At 37.8% G+C, this 27,665-nt stretch overlaps 2 protein-coding genes across 3 annotated transcripts; both read left to right on the top strand.

Annotated features, from left to right (window-relative positions):
* Positions 1-2,243: 2,243 nt before the first annotated feature.
* LOC106712948 (phenoloxidase-activating factor 2) lies at positions 2,244-13,361 on the top strand. 2 transcript variants are annotated; one of them, XM_014505639.2, is made up of 9 exons: positions 2,244-2,373; positions 6,809-6,962; positions 7,345-7,459; positions 7,746-7,851; positions 11,198-11,307; positions 11,466-11,716; positions 11,832-12,016; positions 12,326-12,490; positions 13,179-13,361. In XM_014505639.2, exons 2-9 carry the CDS (start codon positions 6,809-6,811, stop codon positions 13,338-13,340), a joined length of 1,248 nt encoding a protein of 415 aa, XP_014361125.2. In that variant the 5' UTR covers positions 2,244-2,373; the 3' UTR covers positions 13,341-13,361. The 2 variants fall into 2 exon arrangements, with proteins under 2 accessions (XP_014361125.2, XP_014361133.2); XM_014505647.2 differs by having other exon boundaries at positions 2,245-2,373; positions 11,487-11,716.
* A 2,258-nt stretch (positions 13,362-15,619) lies between these two features.
* LOC106713120 (phenoloxidase-activating factor 2-like) lies at positions 15,620-27,665 on the top strand. Its single transcript, XM_045684981.1, has 9 exons — positions 15,620-15,738; positions 16,750-16,853; positions 17,854-17,959; positions 19,432-19,617; positions 20,675-20,792; positions 25,250-25,355; positions 25,931-26,106; positions 26,981-27,145; positions 27,453-27,665. The coding sequence occupies exons 1-9, from the start codon at positions 15,734-15,736 to the stop codon at positions 27,618-27,620; spliced, it is 1,134 nt and encodes a 377-aa protein (XP_045540937.1). The 5' UTR covers positions 15,620-15,733; the 3' UTR covers positions 27,621-27,665.

Raw genomic sequence — 27,665 nt, 5'->3', positions numbered from 1 at the left:
GGGCTATATTTTCTGCCTACGGGGCTGATTTGCTTTTAGGTCCTTTTTCTTGGAGGTGTTCTGGCTTTTCATGGCGCTTGGGACAGCGTGTAAAACGATGCAGCAAGGATCAATACTCCTTCGAGGACGAAGGAAATGCAGGATGGCCGAACTGTTAGAGACAAAAATCAACACTGTGCCGGTGTATCGGCGCAGCACTAGACATGTCAAATATCAACGCTTACGTCGCCTCACTACAGCTATCTGTCACTTGGTTTTGGGAACTTTAGCGCGCAATACGCTCGAGATGATCTTGACTAACAATTCTCTAAAAATATATATATATATATATATATATATATATATATATATATATATATATATATATATATATATATATATATATATATATATATTATATATCAAAAGGTGGCAAACGAGCAAACGGCCACCTGTATTCTCCGAAATAGCGAGGGGACCGTTGCCCATAAACATCTGCAAATGCAGATGCGTCGCCTACCTTGAATCAACGGAAAAGGGGACGCACAGCAAGGATATTTCCCCATCCTATGCGTCCCCTCTTCAGCCAAATCCACTTCCCCGTCCCATCCTTTCGTAATAAGAAAAAGGTGGAAAGGGAAAGAGGACTAAAATTAGACCTCCGGCACGCGCACTCATCAGACTGTACGCGAAATTGTTTCCACTTCACGCCTGTCTTCTGGTGTGGTCGTGGTATTTCACTGAGTGAGGCCTATTGTAGCACCCAATAAATATTGTCGTTGCGGGTTGTATCACTGTCATCCATCATAATCATCATCCGCTCTATCCGCATTGAGGCTGGGAGCTTACCCTAAGTTAATGGTGAGTAGGTCATAGTCAACCACGAATTTGATTTTCTTCTCAGATATGTGCTGGTTGCATCACGATGTTTTCCTCCACCGTAAGAACGTCGGATAAATGTACATATGTAAATCGAGACGCTGGTGGGCGAGCCGAATATCCTAGGAGAAGCCAAAGCTCACAGACTCCGATGACTTGGCCACCTTATGAGGATGGGGGAAGATCGGAATGCCAAAGCAGCGTATCTCGGGACCCCGACTGGCCGCCGACCTATCGGCCGACCTAGATACCGCTGGCGTGACGCTGTAGAGCTAGACCTGCTGGAGCTACAAGCGATGGAATGGCAGGAGAAGGCACAGGACAGACAAGTCTGGCGATCTCTTGTGTCGGAGGCCAAGACCCACTTTGGGTCGCTGCGCCAGCGGAGTAAGTAAATCGAGAATCGAAAAACACATTGGTACATGGCGGGATTCGAACCCAAGATCTGCAGATTGCAAGTCAAGTGCTAACCCCTGAGTCACTGACGCTCCATTATTGCTTTACTTATAGCAAAAATATAAATAAAAAAATTTAAATTATTTTCTGTCCGCAAGTCTGCGTTTGCTACTGATAATAATCTGCGAAACGGGTCCGATTTTTATTGGTTTTTACTGGAAGGTATGCAAAAGTAACACAGACTTATTTTTTTTTAATTCCAAGGCTATCCCCCCATGTATTTAAGTGATATTCATTCATTCATATTCAATGTTCTTCTTGTCACATGCAATTTTTGCCATATCCTAACATTCGCAAATCTGACATCATTGATTGCCGAAAACTAAATATTTAAATAGACTAGAGATAATAGAATAGAGACATTTTAATAAACCCAAACTGTAATATAATAAAAACCGTAAAATAATTAAATCAAAGTCTCTGATTACACACGTCAAGGGATCATGGGGGGAAAAAAAGAAACATGCGCATAACAAATTATTCTTCAAAGTCTTACAAAGATGATTTAAATTCGAAATCAAATCTTGTTTTATCGATTAGGAGCTTTGTAATAAAAATGAAAAGGTCATTAACGAATATTTAACATCTATGACGTAAACAAAATGGCCGGCAGCGAACAAGCTGTATACTGCGACAAACTTATCTGGCCCGGTAATTGGTATTATCGCGGTTAGATCTGCGAGAAAATATATAAAACTTACTTAAACACAGAAAAAGACATACAAAACATGTTTTGGCAAGACAAATATACTACGGTAGGGATTTTGTGACACTTTTGTTGGCAGGGTGCTAACACGCTTTTATAATTTAATTTCACTTATATCCACCGGGTCAGATAAGTTTGTCTATCTATACAAGACTTGATTTGTTGATATGACAAAGTGCAAATTAAATGGCCGGCGTCAGTCGAGCGTCTCTACGGTAGAAGGCGGACGTGGAGGACTTATTTACGTTACTTACGTTATTATTAGACGTAGTAATCAATAATAATAAAAAACATTTTATGTGTGTGTTGTGTTTGAGATTTATAAATAGAATTTAGGAAAAAAATATTTAAAGGTATGTAATTATTTATGTTTTCTAATTTACGAATGCATGTCATTTTTATTATCTACTAAAAGAAGTCTACTAAAAAGAATCTACTAAAAGAATCTACTAAAAAGAAGAAGTTTTAGAAGTCGCCCGTGACTCCGTCCAAGCGGAATTAGAAAAAAAACTTAATAAGTAACCTATGTGTTCTTCCAGACTATGTTCTACTTCTGTGCCAAATTTCATCAAGATTCGTTCAGCCGTTCTGGAGATATCTTCAAACAAACATCCATCCATACATCTAAACATTCGCATTTATAACATTAGTAAGATTGTGATTGTAATTTGTGGTTTTTAGGTAATTTAAAATATATTTTAATGAAATAAATCACGTTAAAGAAAATGATTGCACCTTGCTGATGTTAAAACAGTTAAGGACGTGAGAAAAGCATTGTTATTACTTAGTAATACAGTCGAGGACGTTTATATCCTACCCATTATAGCGCAATTGACTCTCACAATTCAATGTCGTATACTTGCCAAAGCAATACATATATACGTGTTATATTACTATAGGTCTCACATATAGTCATCCCTTACATTCTCATTTAAAAAAACAAGGAGTGGGACGCGAATTAAAATCTTGTACTATACTTATGTCAATGACCTTAATCTTGTTAGTATGATAAATGCGAATGTTTAGATGTTTGTTTGAAGGTATCTTCGCAACGTCTCAACTGATCTTGATGAAATTTGGCACATATGTAGAACATAGTCTGGAAGGACACATAGGCTACAAATTAATTCCCCGCTGACGAAGTATGGGCGACAGTTAGTATTAAATAAATCTTACCTATCTTTTTTTAATAAGTAAATAAATAGAGAGGGTTAGTTATGTACAAAGAGACTCGGTTTTATCATAATTTCGATAACTTTCGGTGACCTATTTGCTAATGGATCCAATCAAATGACTCGATATAATGCGTAACAAATAAAACCTTTAATAAATAAGGTAGGGTAGATAAATCTGTAATAAAGGACATTAATTTCTCATCCCATGTCCGTGGTCATTTAATTTACAATACAACTAGCTGTCGCCCGCGACTCCGTCCGCGCGCAGTTAAAAAAAACTTAATTGGGGTATGAAAAATAGATAAAAATAAATGTAGCTTATATGACACGTTCGTAGATTTACCATAGCAGCGCCATCTATTGATTACTTACTCAACCCAGTCGAAAGTTATCGACATCTGTTAGAATCATTTGGAGTTAACAGATAATTGTGACTGTCAAATAATAACAGACAAATAATTAGCAATAAAATAAAAATTGCGACTATAATTTGAGATTTAAACTAACCTATCTCTCAAGTTGGATCGAACTGCACATGGTGTGCGAATTTTATTATAATCGGTTAAGTGGTTTAGGAGTCCATTGAGGACAAACATTGTGACACGACATTTATATATATAATACAATACATCGATAACTTGTTGACAAGATGTGCTAATTATAGTGCAACAAGTTTATCTGGACCGGTAAGTGACACGCTTCTATCGTTTTAGTTCTATCTTATTTAGTATTAATATTATAAATGCGAATGTTTAGATGGATTGATGCATGGACGTTTGTTTGAAAGTACCTCTGGAACGGCTCAATGGATCTTGATGAAATTTTGGCAAACATAGTCTGTATAGACAGACAAAGATATCTGACCCGGTCAACATAAGTCAAACTAAATTATGACAGCTCATTAGCGTCCCCCTGTCAACGTCACAAGTGTCACAAGATCCTTGTCATGTAGCTGTCATGTAATAGGTTTACATATAATCTGAAAGAACAAACCGCGATACCAGCGCCTCTCACCGTTTCAGATCCATACACGGAAGTGTACTGTGCCGACACTACGAATAGGGAAGGACAGGCTAACAATGTCAATGATTCGTAGTATACATAATTATGAACATTAATAAAAGAAAAAACTTATAATATTATATGGGGAATTACCCGTCTACAATCATCATACATAACATGCATTTTCTTAATGTTTTATTGATTATAGTTACAAAGTTTTAGTACCTCGGTCCGCCGAGGTCGCCGCCAGAGATCACCAGCAACATTAAGGGACTGCTGGGGTTCTTTGGCGAGCTGGGCTGGCTGGAGTAACCTACAGCCTGCCTTCACGCAAAATACGCGCTTGTCGTGGAGTTGCGGAAAACTGAGCCCCTACTACTAACTAACTAACTAACTACAAAGTTTTTTTTTAATACGTGCACACGAAGTTGCGGGCAAAAGCCACAGGTAAAAAATTAATCTTATTATTCTACAAGCTTTTTCCCTTGACTTTGTTTCGTGAAATTAAAAAGTAACCTATACTATTCCCGTAATAAGCTACCTTTCAGTAAAGGTCCTGTCCAAATCAGTCCACACATTTCGGAGATTACCCAGAACAAACATGGCCTTGCAAAGAGACGGATAGAAAATTTAAAAACTGGTTTTTCGTTATAAGGAACACAAATACATCATGTGCGCGATGATGATATTTTTATATATATTTTTATATACACACAGACACAATTTCATTAATTGTATAGTCCAGTATATTCATACAACTATGACCTTGAAGGCATTACTGTGAAATCCACAGCGTTTGTTGTACAAACTTGTAGTAAAGCATTTTGTTGCCTTCATTATTTCAATGCAAATAATAGAGATGACAATATATATCAATACAGGCTCTTTGACAATAGATAAACAGCTATTTTCCTCATCTCGATCTCATAGATTCACAGATTCCGCGTTAATAGCGCTATTACTTCTGGCCCTAAACATCCGCATTTGTACATGAGTTGCCTAACTTAAATCGACAAAAGAAGGAACGCACAGAAAAAGGATATTTCCCCTTCTAAGTGGTCCCTTCTTCATCCTTCCAATATTTTCCATATAAGAAAAGGATGGGAAGGGAAAGGGGACTAAAATACGGCCTCCGGCACCACACTCGGAAGAAACGTGGTATTACTTCTAATTCTCGCCCGTGTATTCGTAGCGGTTCACCGGGTTAGTCGACCAATCTTTCTACAGATGTTTGTTGATAGCTATACCACTGTTCAATTTTGTGATGGATCAATCTATACTGAAACGTTACTTACAAACATTTACATCGGGCGGGCAAATCGGCAAATTGTAATCTTCTTCCGAAAGCAATTTCATTTCCGTTTTGATCGGAAATGTTTAAATTTTGTCGAAATTGTAAACATATAATTCTTATTTGGAGCGCATTGAATGTACTAAGTTATTGTCAAAAACGAAAAGATGTAAATTAAATGCTAAGTAGTTATTGCCTAAAATGTATTAGGACTTCGATACAACAAAATATGGTAGTTGTAAAAAGTCGTCTTCCCGCCAAATAGTCTCGTTTTATTTCATAAATAACAAAGGTTTTTGATCTTTTATCCTTATACGAATTCTATCCAATAAATTATTTTGTTTTTATGTTGAATGGCATTTAAAAAAACTTGTTTTGTAGACGAGATGATTTTGTCAGTTAAAGATACAGGATGGATAAATAAATAAATGTAATAAAACTAAATGTCGCCCGCGACTTCGTCCGCGCGGTTTAAAAAAAAACATAATTAGTAGCCTATGTGTTCTGCCACACTATGCTCTACATCTATGACAAATTCCATCAATATCCGTTGAGCCATAATTTAATTTACTAAAATTATGTTAAACTGTTTAGTAATTTCACGGTTTTAATCGATTTAAGATTCATATTTTAAATGCATGATAACGTAAACCTCGGTTCAGATCGAGTCGTGGACTATCGGGAACTTTGACAATTAGACATGGGTGACTCAATTGTTGACCTGCAGATCTGTGAACCGGCTCGCAGGATAGGTCAATTTGTACAGGTATAAGTCGTGTTTAGAACTACGAGCTGCGAGTCACCGGGCATTATGAAGTGAAATTATAAAGCGCGTGATCTGTTTTAACAAACGGCGGGTGGTATTTGATACTCTGCGCCGGGTTGCTCGTGGTTTTTCGGCTCGCATAGCTATATTATATCGCGTTGTACCATGAGCTACCAACTTAGTTATTGAGCCGCAACTCAACGGTTCACGTCTGTGATTTCCTCAGTTAACAATTAAAATATAAAAGGATATGTTGAAAATAGACTCTCAATTAGACGAAAAACTTGTACGTAACACTCCATCTATCTTACTAATAGTATTATATTATAAATGCACTATAAATGCGAAAGTTCCGATTGAATGATGGATGTTTGTTAGAACGTACCTCCGGGATCTTGATGGAATTTGGCACAGATGTGGAACATAGTCCGGAAGAACACATAGATAGGCTACTTATAAAGTATTTTTCAATTCCCCGCGAACGGAGTCGCGGGCAAAAGCTAGTAAGTTATACATCTATGACTGTATTGATGTATAATATTTTGTATGTTCAGATGTTACGGCTGCTCGTATCTATATGTCTGCTGACCCTTTGTGGGGCTCAGGATGGCTCCGGAGACCTGGACGCAGTCATCAAGCAGATCTTTGGCGAGCCCACCACGGCAAAGTCGATACAGCCGTCTACCTTAGTTCCAGGAATCGTAAAACGTAAGATTAATATCAGAGAAACTATTTTTTAAGTACCTTTAAAAATTATACTGCTGTTGATGAACCTCCCGCTGCTTTGCTTTCACACCATCGTACACCTTCGCCGGCGCTTACATGGACTCAAAGGAAGTCCATTATCAGCTTTTTATTTTAATAAATAAAGAAGCGCTTTACTAAGATCCCATCTAATGTCATGTGGTGACATAGAACATGTTAACACATCTTAATAAGTTATTCAGTGAATGTGTGACTACCTATAGCCTAAATTACTGAATCGATGTTGACGAGTTAGGTGTCATTCGATTGGTATTCTTCTCCCGAGTGTCATAAATGTATATCCAAACGGTTTTGTTGTATATTTAATTAAAAAATATTATTCAAGCTGTGGACAAGAGTTGCAAGATGGACGACGGTCGCGTCGGCGAGTGCGTGCGGTATTACCTTTGCAACTCGAATAACTCTGTCATCACTGACGGTATTGGCCTCATAGATATACGGTATGTTACAAAAATATTATCATCAATATACGGTATGTTACAAAAAACTCAGCAAAATCAAAACATTTACAATGATAGTCCGCAGCATGCCGCTGCTGCATAATTATACCGCTCTGTGCAACACCAAACAAAAGACACGTCTCTATTGCGAAGTAATTCCGCGTTACATCTATTGAGTGTTCGTGCTGGAGAATAATTTCTAGTCCACTTCCCTGTACCACCCCATTATCTTTGAAATAATAAAGATAGCGCAACAGTTACTAATATTAATATATTATAATTCCAGTGTACGAGATGGACCTTGCGCTGACTACATGGACACTTGTTGCCTTACTCCTGACACGAGGAATGAAAACAACCCTATAACACCACCCCCAGACACACAACCACAGGTTAAAAACCGCTTATATTATATCCAATCTTCTTCCTTTTTCCCTACGTATAGCCTGTGCAGTACTCTTCATTTTATTACGCACTAGCTGTCGCCCGGGGCTCCGTCCGCCCGGAATTAAAAAAACTTAATTAGCAGCCTATGTGTTCTCACACTATGTTCTACATCTATGCCAAATTTCAGCAAGATCCGTTAAGCCATTCTTGAGATACATTCAAACATCTATCCATCCATCTAAACAGTCGCATTTATAATATTAGTTAGATAAGATATCCTCTTTCACAAAATACTGGTCTTCCTTTTCAATTGCAGCTATCGTTTGATCTTTACTTTCTTGTTTACGTGATCATCATCTCTTCTTATATGTCCATATCTTTTCAACTTATTCATCACGCTGTATTAATTTCCGATCAAAACCAAATTCACAATCGGTTTTGGAAATTATTGAGTCAACATATGACAGCTTAACACATATGGCTACGTCCTTATCGATCAAAATATTACCCAATATAGTTACGACAAAGTTATCTAGTACGGGGAATGGAGCTGACATCGCGATTAGTTGACGGCCACACATGACATGACAGCTACAGTCCGACAAGGATTTTCTGTCATTGATATTGACATGGGCTAATGAGCTATTGTTATTTAATACCACATATGTCCACCGGGTCAGATAACTTTGTCGGACTCTAGTTGCTAGCTGACGTAATGTTATTAGGTTTATCCTCTGTTTATACAATGCTAAGGTCAAAGGTTTCGATACGGTCGTGGAGACATACAATGATAAATGTTGCAGTCAAATTCACAAATTGGTCATTATAGAAAATTTCGAACTGTTAAAAAACTAAAATAATATCAAGTAGTTGTTTTAATTAATTGTTGTAACTAATAAAAAAAAAATTATATTTACTAATATTATGCGAAAATTTTTGATGTACGAGTATGTTTGGATGGATGTTTGTTTGAAGGTATCTCCGTAACGGCTCAACGGATCTTGATGAAATTTTGTACAGATGTAGAACATAGTCTGGAAGAACACATATGCTTAATAAGATGTTTTTATTCTGCGCGGACGGAATCACAGGCGACAGCTAGTTGTTAATATGAGGAAAATAAACTAAAATTCATATGACATTTTCGTGAAACAAGCTCCGTGTCAACATTCAAATATTTCAATATTATTTGCTCAATTCATGTCAATGTCAATATGTTCGGTGATTCTAAGATTTTTTTTTCTCAATTTCAATACATTTGATGTTCATAAAAAAGTCACCGAACGATAATAAACATCGTGAATTTACGATCGAATTAGACAATCAAATGTCAACAATTTATATAATAAATAAATTAACAATTTTTCATTAACTGGCATTTTACAATATAGCCAGTAAGATTATTAACATCGGTAGTTAATTCAGCGAAATACACTACTTGGTTAAAACAAACAAAAAAAAAAGGAATATATCGAGTGACATCTCACTTGTCGAAATCGCTTCAGTTGTTATTTAGAGTATAAAATGTAACAATCGTATAACAATACTAGCTGTTGCCCGCAACTCCGTCAAAAATTCCTCCGTTAAAAAAAACTTTATAGGGGTATGAAAAATAGATGTTGGCCGATTCTCAGATCTACTCAATATGCTCACAAAATTTCATGAGAATCAGTCAAGCCGTTTCTGAGGAGTTTAACCACAAGCACCGCGACACGAGAATTTTATATATTAGATTAATCTAATACATCGATCAACATGCAAACGCTGCAATACGTTTCAATGCTGGCATATTAGAAGTGGAATTTACATATATTTTAAAGATATCGTCTAACTGTTAGGCATAAGTCAGTCTTTTTTAAATATTTTTATATCTTAATAATGATATGTAAATTCTCGCAATGAACCAATGTAAAACATCACATAAAATAGCAGAACATATACCTATATTACTACGGATTAATTCTCGTTAGAATTTATACATGGGCTTATTTATTAATTAATATAAAATAAAATATGCAAAACGTGTTAATTTTAACAATAAAACCTGTTTAGAGTTGGTCATTTGACCTTGACGTGTGACCTCACGCGCAACCTCGTTTTCTACAACTTCTATGTATTTATCACTAAAATTTTCCTTATAGCAACTTGTTACTGGGAATTTTTAATAGAATTTTATTTGATGAACTCACGTCTGTTAACCAGAAGGGTAGGCAGAGATCAGACCTCCATTTGGTGTGGCCAAATGAATCTCCGCAGTCCACTTTTCGCCATTTCGGGAGACGAAACGTGACGGGTGGCGAGCCGTGTCGCCGTCTTTTTCTCCAGGGAATCTCACCGTACGAACGTCGGATATGTTCGAAAAACACATTGGTACATGGCGCGATTTGAACCCAGGACCTGCAGATTGCAAGACAAGTGCTTAACCCCTGTACCACCGACGTTATTGTTTGAATATCTTAAATATTATAAATGCGAATGTTTAGATGGATGGATGTTTGTTTGAAGGTATCTCCAGAACGGTGCAAGGGATCTCGCTGAAATTTGACATACATATAGAACATACTCTGGTCATATTTTTTTTTAATTCCGCGCGGACGGGGTCGCGGGCGACAACTAGTAATAAAATAATATTTGACGTCATCACGCATGATAATAGTCGTTGAGTTGAGGGAAACAGAATAACTAACCAACCATAGATAGTCATAAACCTATAGATATCTATGTAGTCTGGATGCACAAAAATGAGGCGGAAAGAAGGCGGAGGTCTTTTGTTAGGATAAATTCCGTCATTGTTGTAATCTATAATAGTAAATGACATTTGGAAATACGACTATCAATTAGACTTCAAACTTGTATGAAACACTACATCTTAAGTATAAATCTATTTTTTTTAATGTGTGAAATATTCGATGGGTAGGTTCTCCGGTTTAGAGATATAGTGCGATCCAAACTTTATTGCGGCTTGGTAATTTCGTACGTGACGCTGCGTACACTTTTTAACTTATTTTCGATACAACGCCGATATTAAATAAATAAAGAAACTTCACTTTCCACATGTATAATTTTTTCAATGAATTTTAACTGAAATCGTTTTTATCACTATAGTCCACAGAGTTGTATGTAAAAAAAGTATTTTTTGTATATCTGTGGTATATTTAGAGCTACTATCACTCTTGATAGTGGACATCTATAGTGAGGAAAAGGTAGTTTTTCTCTCCATTGATATGAAGATATGAATTTTAGCGTATTGCGCAGTTTATCTATGGTTAAGTGTTTAGATTGGAACAAGGTTTAGGTTTCGGCGAGCCGCAATAAAGTTCGAATATGGTTTTAATATTTGTTTTTTTATAGCGTCAAGGTTGCGGTTGGCGTAATCCAGATGGCGTTGGCTTTCGTATCACTGGTGATAAAGATGGAGAGTCTAAATTCGGAGAATTTCCTTGGACGGTTGCTGTTCTGAAGTAAGTATACATTTTGAAAATGCATCTGCGGTTCCTCTGACGTTATGTCAATTCAAATAATTTTAGATCATCCATGACTCGTTTGCCCTTCTATAAAAGATGTTCTTTAATTTGTCCATACACCCTGTATGAAAGTAACAAATTAATATAATGTGAAGTTCTGACTACATTGATCCCAGGATCGAGCCCGTCAATGAGAACGAACCTGATGGTCAAAAACTCAACGTGTACGTCGGCGGTGGCTCCCTCATTCATCCCAGTGTGGTGCTAACAGCGGCACATTACGTCGCGGGGGCGAAGGCTTTGAGAGCCCGCGCTGGAGAATGGGACACGCAGACCACTAAGGAGATATATCCGTACCAAGATCGGGATGTTGCCAAGATTGAAGTACATAAAGACTTCAATAAGGGTAAGCATACTATTAATAAGTGACGACTGAAACGACAGATCGATCTGGTGAACCAAAAACTGGTACATTTACCCTACTTGAGAGGGAGAAGGACAGTGATGATCTATTCTTTTAGGTAACTTGTTCTACGATATCGCGCTGCTCTTCTTATCGACGCCACTGGACTTGGCTCCTAACGTTGGTGTGGCTTGTTTACCTCCGCCTCGTGAGCGTGTTCCCGCTGGTACAAGATGCTTCGCAACCGGCTGGGGCAAAGACAAATTCGGGAAAGAGGGACGTTATCAAGTTATACTTAAAAAGGTAGTCCTCTTTATAATACGACTACATTTTGCTTGTAATTCTGTTCGCCAGGAATATAACAAGAGATAGTAGCTTTTGTATTCTTCCAAACTATGTTCTACGTCTATACCAAATTTCATCAAGATCCGTAATAACAAACATCCAGCCATCCATCCAAACATTCGCATTTTATTATGATTATATATTTCAACACATACATCTAAAAATAACTACCACAAATTTCTTTTCACAAAATCACATTTTTTTTAATAACTTTCTTTTGCTTTTCCAGTGTCATTGCTCATATCAGTATAACAATGAACTTTACAGGTTGAAGTACCGGTAGTCGCACGAGACGTTTGCCAAGAGAAACTCCGTGCGACTCGACTAGGTCACTTCTTTGAGTTGCACACGTCTTTCATGTGTGCTGGCGGTGAACCAGGCAAGGATACTTGCAAGGGCGACGGTGGTGCACCTCTCTCATGTCCTATACAGGTAACAAGTCTATACGACTACACTACGTCAACTCAACTATATTAAGTCAAATCAACAATATTAAGTCAACTCAACTTTTTTAGGTAAACTCAACTATATTAAGTCAATACAACTACACTAAGTCAAGTCAACTATATTAATTCAACTCAACTACACTAAGTCAAGTCAACGTTTTTTCATTATCTTTGACAAAACAGAGATAACAATATGTTTTAAATGAAGATATTGGTCTCATAAACCAACGGTTATCCAACTAAACACACACTTAGCCCACCGAACTACTTTATACCAATTCAACTAAAGTCAGGCAACTCAACTAAAAAAAGTCAACCATTCAAATTCAACAATACTAAGTTATATTTAGATTTAATAGATTTTATGGAGTTATACTTTTCGTCTTCATACACACACCGGGTATAGTCATAGTGAGTTAGTCAGTAAGTTTTTTTTTACCAATCCGGTAATAATAACGAAGTAACAGCCCGAGCCGAGGCTCCTGAGGGAGCCCTCGAGCCCAGTTACTCATAAACGAGGTTTAGGCTAAGCGCCATCTGCGCCCGGCCACCTCAAGCCCGGTGAAACTGTAAATGCCTCTTCAAGGCAAACAGTGACTACTCAGTCACAAAAAAAAAAAATAATAAAAAAAAAAAAAAAAAAAAATTTATTAATTTTTTTATTTTTCTTACAGTATGAAACGGACCGTTACATGCAGAGTGGTATAGTGGCATGGGGGGTTGGATGTGGTGAGGATGGCACACCAGGGGTCTATGTAGACGTGTCCAATCTACGCAACTGGATAGACGATAAAATCGCTGGAATGGGATACGACCCAAAGGTGTACACTATCTGAAAAATTGAGCATTTGATGTATAAACACTTTTATAATTAAATATATTGTTTAAAATCTTTATTGTTTCTTTATTACGAGTATATTAAAATATCTCAATAAATTATTTAATTAAATTATTACTTCAATCTATTTATATTAAAACTAGCTGTCGCCCGCGACTCCGTCCGCGCGCAGTTAAAAAAAAAAATGAAAAATAGATGTTGTCCGATTCTCAGACCTACTGAATATGCTCACAAAATTTCATGAGAATCGGTCAAGCCGTTTCAGAGGAGTTCAAGTTCGAACCCCGTGACACGAGAATTTTATATGTATATAAGATTGAAATGTCTGAATGTATTATCGAAAAAAAAGTCATATTTCGCGAACATGGTTTATTTATTTTGCTTGTAATGAAAAAAAAAATTTGCCTGTACGTCCGAAGGCCGCACCTATTTCGGCACATCTCCGAAACGGCTGGTTTGATTTTGACGAGGCTTTGCCTGGAAGGTAGCTGATAGATACATTAAAGACTACATTTTCCTGCGTTAATGAAGTCGCATTACTTAATATATTAAAACAGGCGAAACATACACTGTTTATTTTTTTTGTTTTTTATACTTGATCCAGATTTGTAGGTACTTCTTACTAATACTAATATTATAAATGCGAAAATTTGGATAGATGGATGGACGTAAGTATCTCCAGAACGGCTCAATGGATCTCGATGAAATTTGACATAGATGTAGAAAATAGTATGGAAGAATATATAGGCTACTTATTAGGTTAATTTTCAATTCCGCGCGGACGGAGACGCGGACGACAACTAGTTTTTAATATATATGAATACATCTTCAATGAAGGGTATCTTTTGAGAACCGTACAAAAAATTTAAATAAACTTTAAACGATGTTTTTTTAAAATGATAATATCTTCCGTGACGTGTCCGTCAATGATGAACCTTCATCACCGAAAGTGAGATCAGTGATGACTGGCAACTCTGAATTTATTTTTAAAGCTCTGAGAAAAAACAGTCCAGAGAAATCGTGTGGAAAGTATTAACTCTAGCTGAATAAAACAATAAACACACACACACACACACATCTCTGTTTCAATCGTCTATCATCATCATCATCCCTGCTCCAATCTTTGACAAAATATACATAAAAATATGTTTTAAAAGTAGTTTTTGATATGAAAAACCCCACAGTAATCCATTACTTTAAATCTTTCTTCTAAGGCTAAATAATTTTAGGTATTTCCTATGTTCTTTCTTACCTTAACTTACCTTATCTTACCTTACCTCTTACCTTATCTCACATGATAAAATTTACCCAATATTATAAAATACGAACATTTGAAAAAAATGTAAGAGCATATGATCCGGATTTACCAACTGGTAAAAACCGTTGTGAATGTTTGCGTAACAAAAAGGGAAAAAACCCAAACTGGATATATTTACCAATAAGATTAGCATTTGATTCTTTAAAACTACCTTATCTCTTACAGTCGAGGACGATTATTTCCTACCCGCAAGTGAAATTGACTCTTATAACAGTTTGCTGGTCGTCATTCGATTCAAAGTGGGAAGCATATTAATTTTTTGTTTAAATGTTATCCTTCCTCCTATTCCATTGGATAAGCTATAAGTGTCAATTATATTTTGTGCCAATTTTATTTTCGCCATTGTCGATGAAGGTCAAGTGAAGGTCAAGCGGTGCGTATAAAAGAAGATAGAATTAGTCACAATTATCATCAACAGAGGTTTTTAAGCTAAAGCTGTCATTTCCAAGCAGTTCACTGTCCTTCGAATAGCTATAGAGGTCATTGACAAATGCCTAGTACATACGAAAGATGGCTACATCATTGTGTGTTTTCTAGTACGCACTAACAATTCTAAAAAAAATGTCTAATATTCAAAATTAAAAGAAAAAATGGGTAGATTTTTAAATAAAAATGATAGAATGGTAGAAAACAATCATATAATTTATAATTGGCAACACTGTTTATCATCTAACCTGTTATAAATAGTCATGGGTAACACATTTAAAACAGATGACCTGCAAATCAGCTCACGTTTCCCATGAGTTCGCATTTCAGCTCAATTTGTACCTGCATTGAGTTACGATCGTATCGAGCTGCGAACTGCGAGTCACCTGACAGCTCGCCTTCAGCTCACATAATTTTAGACAGTATATCGCGATGAGCCGCGAGCTACAAATTTCGTTGTTGAGCCGCAGCTCAATGGTTCTATTGTGTGTGACCTGAACTTTGAAACCGATTCAGTAATGATTTACACACGCCTATGAACTTGATATCATGTTTTATTTTCCTTATATTTGAACTTTATAATCGTGGTCAAGATACGACGAGCTGTGTGTAGCAGCGTTAAAATAAACACGAGCAGAAAAACCAAAATGAGGTATGTTTTAAATTCAATACACGTAATTATTATTTTTAGCTGTCGACCGCGACTCCGTCTACTCGGAATTAAAAAAAACTTAAGTAGCCTATGTGTTCTTCCAGACGATGTTCAATATCTATGCCAAATTTCATCGAGATCCGTTAAGTTTTTTTTGAAGATACGTTCTAACATCCATGCATTCATCCATCTAAACATTCGCATCTCTATATATAAAAACGAAAGTCGTGTTAGTTACACTATTTATAACTCAAGATCGGTCGAACTGATTTAGCTAAAAATTGATGGGGAGGTAGCTTAGAACTGGGAGACGGACATAGGAACTTTTTTATCTTGTGTGCATTTTTTTTTATTCCGCGAGAACGGAGTCGCGGGTAAAAGCTAGTTTATAATATTAGTAAGATATTCACTGTAAGATCATTTTATTAATATTCAATGGACTATTTATTTTTAAGTCCTGTAATTTATCTATACCTACTAACATAACGAGGAAAGATTTGATTGCATGTTCGTTTGTATTAAATAAGCTCCAAAACTACTGAACTGAATTGAAAAATTCTTTCACTATTGGCAAGCTACACTATCCACGAATGACATAGGCTTCTTTTATTCCGCGCATACAAAATCGCGGGCAAAAGACAGTTATCAATCAAGTATTTGTACTTGTAAAAACTATATAACTATATCCATACAGACAAAGCGTTTCAAGTAATAATGTGATTTAATGTATGTTCTCGTGCACATTTTGTTTTCGACTGACCTTATTGGCAATTAACTACTACTAAAACAGAACAACAGAAATAACAATATGTATTACTAACTGTCACCCGCGATTTCGTCCGCACGAAATTAAAAAAAAAATGTAATAAGTAGCCTATGTGTTCTACATCTGTGCCAAATTTCATCAAGATCCATAAAGCCGTTTCGAAGATACCTTCAAACAAACATCCATATAAACATTAGTAAGATTGATACATACGTGTTTTGTTATTATTGATTTTGTATGCACAGGTACTTTCCTGCTGGTTTGTTCATGTTGATCGTTCTGGCGGGAAACGGTTATGTTTTGACGCAAACCGTCATTGATGGTTCAGGTCCTGATGTTAATACTCTAGGTACGTATTAATAAACAGATAAGTCCCAATTAGCTTTTGAGGTATATTTCAGAATCCATCATACGATTGAAATAGCAAAATGGCGCGAATAACCTTGTCTATGCAACTATAGTGTGACAAAGTTATCTGGATTGGTAAGTGAGGCGCTTGCATCGCAGTTACTTCCGTCAGAAAATATATAAAACTTACATTGGAATAGAAAATTAAATGAGAGGGCGCTAGTGGGCTATGATATTTTAGTTTGACTTATAATAGACTAGCTGTCGCCAGCGACTCCGTCCGCGCGGAATTAAAAAAAAAAACAAGGAATAAGTCTATGTGTTCTTTCAGACTGTGCTCTACATCTGTGGCAAATTTCATCAAGATCAGCTGAGTGGTTCCGGTGATACCTTCAAAGAAACATCCATCCATCCATCTGAATATTCGCATTTATAATGTACTAGCTTTTACCCACGACTCCGTCCGCGCGGAATAAAAAATAGAAAACGGGGTAAAAATTATCCTATGTCCGTTTCCTGGTTCTAAGCTACCTGCCCACCAATTTTCAGTCAAATCGATTCAGCCGTTCTTGAGTTATAAATGGTGTAACTAACACAACTTTCTTTTATATATATAGATAGATGTAATGTAATGTAAAGACATATCTTTTTATTGAAAATCTAGAAAGTTTTTTTATTGAAACGCCATCGAGGGCGGCTTTCCCCCCGAGAGTTAGCTCGAGCCTAACCTAAAAACCTAAGCCTAACCTGCGTCAGCTGCCAAGGTAGCTCGGTAGACGGGATCGCGGACGAAAGCAAATTTTGCCCCTGGTCCTGTCCCGATGCGAGAATCTCACGTATCTACCGCGTCCCTACCGGGCCGTGGAGTATGCATAAAGCATTCCCCTCTGAAAAAAAGGCCATAGTCTGGAAGAACATATAATGCTAATTAATTTTTATTAATACACCGCGGATGGAGTCGTGGGCAACATCTTGTAATCTTATAAAGTACTAAATTCCAGGTCCTACATGTTTAACGTCGGACGGCAAGGTCGGGGTATGTGTGCCAAATTTTCAGTGTAACTTCGAGACCAATGTTGTTGACCCCGGAGCGACCATAGATCTCAGGTAAGTGTGACAGTTGTATTGACACATTGTTTGTTTTGTATGTATGATGTGTATAATAGTAAATGTTTAATTCTTACTATTGATAGAATAGAGACATATATAAAACTAGCAGTCGCCCACGACTCCGACCGCGCGGAATAAAAAAAAATTAGTAACTTAAGTGTTGTACATCCCAAATCAGCCCCGGGTAAAGAACTGACTGCGGATATATACAATACAGAACGACTCGCACGGGAGGTGCACTGGCAATAATCAACGGTGCACCCCTAATGCGGAGCACGGGGAAAAAACCACCTAATGCTGGTAAACGGAAGAGATTTATTTGATATGTATTTCGCCTTATATATGTTCTTAGATGTCTGACCAAGCATGAGCATTTACACGATCTACATAGGTGTACCTACGTGTGTGTGTTACGTGCGCCCCAATCTTTTAGACTTCTTGCCACATATCACGTATGCCCTACATATTTTTATCGTTGCTGTGCAATCCTCCGGTACTATGCGCAGGCTCTGCTCTAGCCATGGTCGTTGATACGAACACGTGTTCTCCCAGACTATGGTTCTACATCTAAGCTAAATTTCATCAAGATCCGTTGAGCCGTTCCGGAGATACCTTCAAACATATATTATCATCTTTAACTTTCCATCATTATAATATTAGTAAGATATATTATGTAACTACAGTCGAAATGCATAAGATTTCGTGGGACTTAAACGGCACATGCTGCAACCGCTGACAGCATAACTTCGCGGTATTAATAAATAATGCAAAGTAAAGCTTTCGCTGTTGCTGTTGACGTTTGCCGTATGCAGTATTATTCATATGATTTTGTGTTATAAATTTTAATGTTTTTATTTATTTTTTTTAATTAAAAATCGTTACACTTTTTTGACGGTGATGTACGGACTTAGAGATCTATCACGGATTTTAGCTTATTTTGGATATATTTAACTGTTTGTTTTTAAATTAAACCGATCTAAGAAAGGCAATAGCAATTTGATAATCTTAACCATCGTTTAAAGCAGTGTCTCGTACGCGTACGCCCCACCTGGGGGACATTTGGATTTAGAGGGGGGGCAATTCGGAGATTTAAAAACTTAAGGCTATATCCTTACAATGATAGCCAGTGCTAAAAAGTACATAAAAACGTTTTAGAGACAAAAATCCGTTGCATTTAAACTATTTATATGTGTTTTCGTGTTTAAAAATTTTATATGAAATTGATCTAGTCAGCCAAAAGTAGTATTTAATTATTTCTCTAACATTGTAAATTTAGGCCTCGAGATAATTTCCAAACAAAATTTATAAGTGGGCAATAGTCATGTTCATCCTGAAAAATTGTACATGGATCCAAAAAGGTTGGGAAACACTGGTTTAGAGGGTGAAAAAATCATTTTTTGCACCTTCCATACAAAGTAAGTAAAAGAATCATGTATTTATCTCCTAGCTAACCCAATTCCTGTCTCTAGGACGCAGTCCTGTCCTAACATTCTCGACATCTGCTGCTTACGGGAAGAGATTGCAGGAAGTAAAACTGTAAAGAAAATGCCGCAGTGTGGGTTCAGCAATCCAGGTGCAGTGGAATTGAAGACAAAGCCTACATTAGTAGGGGAAGCTGAATATGGAGAATTCCCGTGGATGGTGGCTCTGCTAAGGTATTTTTTTATTATCTAGTTGATGGAGGAGGGGACCCACAGAAAGAGAACATTTCCCCTACCTATGCATTCCTTCCTCCGTCAAATCCATTACTCCTTCCCATGCTTTGTTATAAGAAAAGGATGGGAAAGGAAAGAGGACTATAATTAGGCCTCCAGCACCACAATCATCGGACGAAACGTGGAATTCTTCCACTTCACGCCTCTACTTTGTATTAAACAGTTTTGCAAACGTATAATAGAGGGCGTTGTAACAAAACTGCTTGTAAGTTTTAAATTTTATGCAAGTGTATCGGCCGAAAAATAATCCAACTATCTTTACTTAGTGATAACACTCGTAATAATAATAATAACCGAGACATTTTTTAGTAAAGATTTTCTTTTATTTGGTTCATTATTGATAGTAATAGAGAAAAATATGATTCAATATTAATTAAGACCTTTATTGAATTCCAAGAGTGCATTTTTAAATATAGTCACTGTTATAGTGCAATAAAAAGAGCGTGCGCAAATTCGACGGGGGTTTGAGTCATTACAGGGGTCTTAGACCCAGTTAGGGGCTAGGAACAGACCTCGGCGGAGATTCTAATAGTACGATTGAGCTTCAAGGTTTAATTTTATGTCTTTTTAAGCGTGTTTTCGATAAGAAGCGACGAGCAAAGTTAAATTAAACCTTGTTTCAATCAAATAAAGTTACTTTTTATTTGCGATAAGAATCCCCGGCGAAACAAGCTCACTCTACGTTAGACAAGCCGAGCACGAGCCGAGCCAAATTCGTTTAGTGTGTATCAACTTTCTGTCTTCGATCGTACGCTTGCTCGTGCTCGACTGTGCTCCGCCTACTGTTGATTCAAGTACGCAGAGCACAGTCGAGCAGGTACAGAGCAGGCACACACAAAGGGATTTGCATCGTGCTCACATAGCAAATAACTATATTCGAGGAGAGTGATTGTACGCTCGTTGTACATTCACACTTTACACCGCGAGTAGAGCAGCTCGGCTTGCGCTTGGCTCGTCTAGTGTAGACACACCTTTAATTATTATATTTCACTTTCAGATCCACAGCACCGGATCAGGCGTGGTCACAGGATGATTATATTGGAGGTGGATCTATTATACATCCCAAAGTTGTGCTTACCGCGGCACATAAAGTGGCACGTTACATCGAGAGTGAAGTCAGTTAATTCATTACAAATTAAACTACACAAAAAAAAAAAAATCAGTAGCATGTGTTTTCTACCAGACTGTGTTCTACATCTGTGTTAAATTTCAACAAGATCCGTTGAGCCGTTCCGGAGATAGCTTCTAACAAACATCCATCTAAACATTCGCATTTATAATATTACTAAGATTAGTAGTTTTAGAGAATTATTAGTCAAGATCATCTCGAGCGTATTGCGCGCTAAAGTTCCCAAAACCAAGTGACAGATAGCTGTAGTGAGGCGACGTAAGCGTTGATATTTGACATGTCTAGTGCTGCGCCGATACACCGGCACAGTGTTGATTTTTGTCTCTAACAGTTCGGCCATCCTGCATTTCCTTCGTCCTCGAAGGAGTATTGATCCTTGCTGCATCGTTTTACACGCTGTCCCAAGCGCCATGAAAAGCCAGAACACCTCCAAGAAAAAGGACCTAAAAGCAAATCAGCCCCGTAGGCAGAAAATATAGCCCCGTAGGCAAACATATAGCCCCGTAGGCAAACATACAGCCCCGTAGGCAAAACATATAGCCCCGTAGGCAAACATATAGCCCCGTAGGCACAACTTAGCCCCGTAGGCAAAACATATAGCCCCGTAGGCAAAACATATAGCCCCGTAGGCAAAACATATAGCCCCGTAGGCACAACTTAGCCCCGTAGGCAAAACATATAGCCCCGTAGGCAAAACACAGCCCGGAGGCAAACATATAGCCCCGTAGGCAAACATATAGCCCCGTAGGCACAACTTAGCCCCGTAGGCACAACTTAGCCCCGTAGGCAAAACATATAGCACATTTTGTATCAACCATGTATCTGAAATAAAACTAATAATAATTGTTATTAAACATACGCCCGGAGGCTAAACATACGCCCCATAGGCAATCTTTGATTTTCTTTTATCAATCATGTGTCTGAAATAAAAGTTTTATTAATCATACGCCCCATAGGCAAAACATACGCCCGGAGGCAACATATACGCCCTGAGGCTAAACATACGCCCCATAGGCAATCTTTGATTTTCTTTTATCAATCATGTGTCTGAAATAAAAGTTTTCATTATTATTATTTTTACTACCATGTCAAATACCTGGCATTCCGCGCACCCTGTACTCCATGACATCTATACATCAAGACTCTCCACAGGTTCGCGGCCTCGGCCTGCTCGCGACAGGCACTTCACGAGCGTACTACTCGCGACGGGTGCTCCACAAGCGCCGTTGCTCGCGACAGGCGCTCCACAAGCGCCACTGCTAACGACAGGCACTTTACAAGCGCACTGCTCACCACACGCGTTTCACTGGTGCGCTGATTGTAAACAGGCACCGCTCAGGCGCGCTGATTGTAGACAGGCACCGCTCAGGCGCGCTGATTGTAGACAGGCACCGCTCAGGCGCGCTGATTGTAGACAGGCACCGCTCAGGCGCGCTGATTGTAGACAGGCACCGCTCAGGCGCGCTGATTGTAGACAGGCACCGCTCAGGCGCGCTGATTGTAGACAGGCACCGCTCAGGCGCGCTGATTGTAGACAGGCACCGCTCAGGCGCACTGATTGTAGACAGGCACTTTCACAAACGCGCTGATCTCGACACGCGCTTCAATGGCGCGCTGCTCGCGACACGCGCTTCAATGGCGCGCTGCTCTCGACACGCGCTTCAATGGCGCGCTGCTCGCGACACGCGCTTCAATGGCGCGCTGCTCGCGACACGCGCTTCAATGGCGCGCTGCTCTCGACACGCGCTTCAATGGCGCGCTGCTCTCCACACGCGCTTCAATCGCGCGCTGCTCTCGACACGCGCTTCAATGGCGCGCTGCTCGCGACACGCGCTTCAATCGCGCGCTGCTCGCGACACGCGCTTCAATGGCGCGCTGCTCTCCACACGCGCTTCAATCGCGCGCTTCTCGCGATATGCGCAGGTTCGGACCCTTAGGCGGTAACTCGATCTACACGATTTCTCTTGTCATCTCAAACACCAAGTATCTTTATGGATCTATAACATTCATCACATGACCATGTAGGGCAAGCATGTCATGACATACCAAACAATAAAATCAAGTTTTAATTCAGAAGTATCCTGGTGACACACAAATTAAAATAAACTGAACTTAGAAAGGACATCAATGACTTAAGATATAATGATATCCATCTGACTCAGGTAATGGCTTTAATTTTATCACAACTCTGCTTTACCAGACCCTCACTAATAAACTGATCTATATTCTCAATTTCAGTTGTTAGGAAAATTCTTTAAATTAATTGAAAAACCTGATCTTGTCTTATTAAACATCAACACTAAAAATATAATAAATGTTGGTTTGATCTTACCGCAGTACAAATTTAATAAGTATCCATGCCAGGACATCCGGCAGCTTATAATGGCCTTTGGTTTAACTCAATTGGCATGTTCCCTAGTCTGAACTACTACTACTGTTCTTAACAAATGGAAACACTTGAATTAAATTTGTCATCAACTGACATAATGAATACATGGGGTCCTCCATTCATATTTTGGCAAAGTTATCTTTGCCATGCAATTGCATTGTAACATCTTTTCATGCATATTTGTCACAACTTTAAAATTATATTCCACATAATACACCACTGACTTGTATTTTAGTTTTTGTACCAACTCCTTTAATACCTCAATTTGACTGTCTTTTCTCTTTATTCCTCTTTGTGTGTCTTAAAATACAGAAAAGTATTTTTAATTATCCTGTTAAATTATAACATAACTTGTAGTCTTTAAAAGTACTGTCTTAAAGCCAACAGAATATTTAAATATTCTACACAAAGCTTTTATCTTTTAACCAAATTATAATCTTAATATTAAAATGTATGATTCATATCATTTTACACACCACTTTTGTGTCTCAACATAAATCATACCTTGTTTTAAAATGAAAGGCACTTTATTTAAATATTTTACACACACCTTTTGTGTCTTGACAAACCATAAAAACAAACCTTTAAATCAAACATTAAAATAGAAATAAACACAACAAATCTCGATTTTGTGTTTTCAAACCAATGGTCTTTTCATGGTCTGTTAATAAAACAATTTTTCGTAATATGACTTTATGATTGTATGATTACAGACTTTAGGAAAATGTTTTAAGATGTTTTAGAAATCACCAAATTAAGAAATCAGTAAATAATTTGGTACAGATAATTAGAAACATAGAACAATCTCACCAAATATGAAGATTTTCACGCTGGTGTGCGTTTTAAGTTTACCATTTACTCGAAGTTCTCAATATCCTTACAAATTTAAAAATCTTACTCTCCGGTAAACAATACGATTCTTTTATGCAACAAAATCACTTTGTGAGTTTGGGTAATATCCCTCTTCTGAACTTTTAGAGAATTATTAGTCAAGATCATCTCGAGCGTATTGCGCGCTAAAGTTCCCAAAACCAAGTGACAGATAGCTGTAGTGAGGCGACGTAAGCGTTGATATTTGACATGTCTAGTGCTGCGCCGATACACCGGCACAGTGTTGATTTTTGTCTCTAACAGTAGTTATTATTAATTTTTCAAAATTTAAATATTATCTAGAAAAAATAATCAAATGTAAATAATATAATTATTATACTTAAAAAAAAAAAACACTCGAAATTTCGAATCTCCCTGTATCCGTATTTTCTATTTTTTAAATAACAAAACTGAAAAACAATTCCAAATGTAATCGCAACAACAATTAGTGCATCCCACAATTATATGACCCGAAGAATTTTGGTATGAATTCTATAATCACGCGGTGCGAAAAAGCTTTTTCACGTCCCTAGGGGTAGGACAAACCTCGGCCAACATTCACCTCTGAACAGGATTTAAAAGACTAGTTGAACAGAACACTACAAATAATATAGATCTTTTTGGTATTAACTTTAACTCTTTCAAAAATTATTACAACTAATTACTCTATGCTTCATCAATAGAATAATTACATAAATATCATCATCAACCACAGTATGTACTACTCCTCCATACATCTCTATCAGCCGTCATATCTGAATTTACCCCCTTCTTACGTATATCGTCTTTCACACAATCCATCCATACTTTATTTGGTCTTTCTCTACCGTTATAGCCATTCACATTCAATCTCATTACTTTTTTGTTTATATGAACATCATCCCTCCGCATAACATGTCCAAACCACGCTAACCTTCTGCTCCTCAATTTCTCGATAACTGGCATAATAATTACATAGATAGTTAAACTACTACTTGAATGAATACTATCGTAAACGTTATGTACACCAATATTTACATATGTATAAGGTCTATTACTATTTAATTGATAAATTGTATGTGTATTATATATATGTTGTGTCTTGAATAAATAAATAAATAATAAATAATATTCAGATATGACGGCTGTTAGAGATGTATGGATGAATATTGTGCCGAATTTTTTTTTAACAATCGTTTTTACAGGTTAAATGTCGAGCTGGCGAATGGGACACATCTAACACGGACGAGAATTACTTGACACAAGAACGACAGGTTGAAAAGATTATACAACACGAAGATTTCTTCGATCGTAAGTAATCAAATAAAACTATTTGTTAATTAAAAAAAAACAAAAAAACTTAATTTACCCATGACAGTCAGGGAATCGAATGACACCTTACTCGTCAAAATCGGTTCAATTGTTTGGGCTACAGAAGTGCGTCCGCGACATGCGCGGTGCGAGAGATTACCTATCTCTCCCACCACGCATGCGGTTCACGCATGTCTTAGGGCTCCCATGTGAAAACCGAATACTAATATTATAAATTAGAATATTTGGATGTATGGATGGATGGATGGATGTTTGTTTGAAGGTATCATCAGAACAACTCAACGGATCTCAATGAAATTTGGCACAGATGTAGATCATTATTTGGAAGAACACATAGGCTACTTATTATGTTTTTTTTTTCAATTCCACGCAGACGGTGTCGCAGACAACAACTAATAATAAATTTGTATTGTACTTTACTCTAGTCCAATATAAATTCAAGGTAATTAAATCATCTTTACAATGATATTTAAAATCAACGGCATCTAAAGAAAATAAAAAATACAGGTCGTAAGTTTTGAAGTTCCTAATCTGATGTTAACTTTTAATTTCAGTACAAGCGTACAACAATATCGCATTGCTGGTTTTGAAGGAATCTTTCAACTTCAACGATGCCCCACACATGGGCATAGCCTGCGTGGGCAAGGTGCTGCCCCCACTGGGCACGCAATGTTACACCATGGGCTGGGGTAAAGCGGCAACTGGGAAATATGCCACTATCTTAAAAAAGGTACGTCTAAGTCTAAATTTTTTCACAACTAGCGGATGCACGCGACTTCGTCAGCGCAAAATTTAAAGAAACAGGAGCCTTTAAAGTTCCAGTGAGATCAGCTATCTTCCCGTCAAAATCTGTCCAGCCGTTCCGAAGATTACCCGGAACAAACGCGGCCTTGCGGACAGACTTCCATTTGACCGCATACAACGGAGAGCGATTCGAATCGTCAATGACCGAGTTCTTACTGATCTGCTCGACACTCTGGCGTTGCGGAGGGACGTTAGTTCCCTCTGCATTTTTTACCGTATCTACCACTGGGAGTGCTCAGAAGAGTTGTTTGGAACAATTCCTGCCGCCGAGTTCCGTCATCGGACGACCCGACAGACCGCCAAGTTCCATCCACACCATCTCGATTGCTGGCAATACACAACCGTGCGGTTTTCGCGTAGCTTTCTACCGCCGAGTTGTGGAATGGTCTGTCCTCGGCGGTATTTCCAAACCGCTACGACTTAGGGTTCTTCAATAAGCGAGCGTATCATCATCTCAAAGGCCGGCAACGCATCTGCGATTCCTCTGGTATTGCAGATGTCTATGGGCGTCGATGAACACCTTGGTGTTCCCGCTGTTCGTATAAAATTCTTCTACCTTCTCTTATAAAAAAAGACATACAAACAGACAAAACGTTTCAAAACAGGTTTTTCATAATCAGCTACGCAACACGTTTACGTGTTGTGTACGAAATATTTTTTTTCGATATTACATACAGACACTACAATTTTATGAATACATATATATGTATAGATAGATATATTGTTAATTTACAAGTGTTTAGGTAGTACAAGTCCACAGTATTGTATCACCATCATTTTCATCACCAAATCTTCAACAGATTCAACTACCATTGCTCGATTCCGACCAATGCCAGCACACGCTGCGCAACACAAGGCTCGGCTCCCGGTTCCTGCTGCACCCGAGCCACATCTGCGCCGGTGGGATAGCGGGGGTTGATACCTGCAAGGGGGATGGTGGTTCCCCACTCGTCTGCAACATCGGAGTAAGTTATATTCAAATCATCTCTCTAATCTTATTCCACTCTATATGTGGGCCCATGTTTTCGTCATCCAGATCTTTCTGTTCGTCATTTCAGTTATTCCCTTTGTAATCAAGTCATCATTCACGCAATCCATCCATCTCTTCCCAACTGATCTACCCCTCATCATCATCAGTTTAGTTTATAATCTAAAGTTTTGGGTTATAAGTCAAGTTTGATAGTCCATGGCTTAAAAGTTTTAAAAGTCACGTTTTATAAAATAAATTACAAGTCAAGGCTTAGAAATAAAGTCTTATAAATTTGTTTACAGAACGGAACAGTGGTGCGCTACGCAATCATCGGCTTGGTGTCTTCTGGCGTTGGTTGCGGGAAGAAGAATGTACCAGGAATATACTCTAATGTACCTTACCTCTACAGCTGGCTGTTAGACGCTATGAATGAGGAGAAATTGCAAAGCAAAATCTTTACTCTCGAATAATGTCATAAAATATTTCTTTTCGAACAATTTCGCTTAGTGACTGTA

Source organism: Papilio machaon, chromosome 28 (assembly GCF_912999745.1).
Source record: "Papilio machaon chromosome 28, ilPapMach1.1, whole genome shotgun sequence".
NCBI classification, from domain to species: Eukaryota; Metazoa; Arthropoda; class Insecta; order Lepidoptera; family Papilionidae; genus Papilio; species Papilio machaon.
This window is presented reverse-complemented; position numbering and strand designations above follow the sequence as displayed.

Bases quoted from the DNA above. Each gene is read 5' to 3' on its own strand.
- LOC106713120 (XM_045684981.1), top strand. The intron at 16,854-17,853 runs GTACGTATTAAT...ACTAAATTCCAG, and splicing joins TCCTGATGTTAATACTCTAG to GTCCTACATGTTTAACGTCG. The intron at 17,960-19,431 runs GTAAGTGTGACA...TCCTGTCTCTAG, and splicing joins GGAGCGACCATAGATCTCAG to GACGCAGTCCTGTCCTAACA.
- LOC106712948 (XM_014505639.2), top strand. From the start codon at position 6,809: ATGTTACGGCTGCTCGTATCTATATGTCTGCTGACCCTTTGTGGGGCT. The intron at 7,852-11,197 runs GTTAAAAACCGC...GTTTTTTTATAG, and splicing joins CCCCAGACACACAACCACAG to CGTCAAGGTTGCGGTTGGCG. The intron at 11,308-11,465 runs GTAAGTATACAT...TATAATGTGAAG, and splicing joins TGGACGGTTGCTGTTCTGAA to TTCTGACTACATTGATCCCA.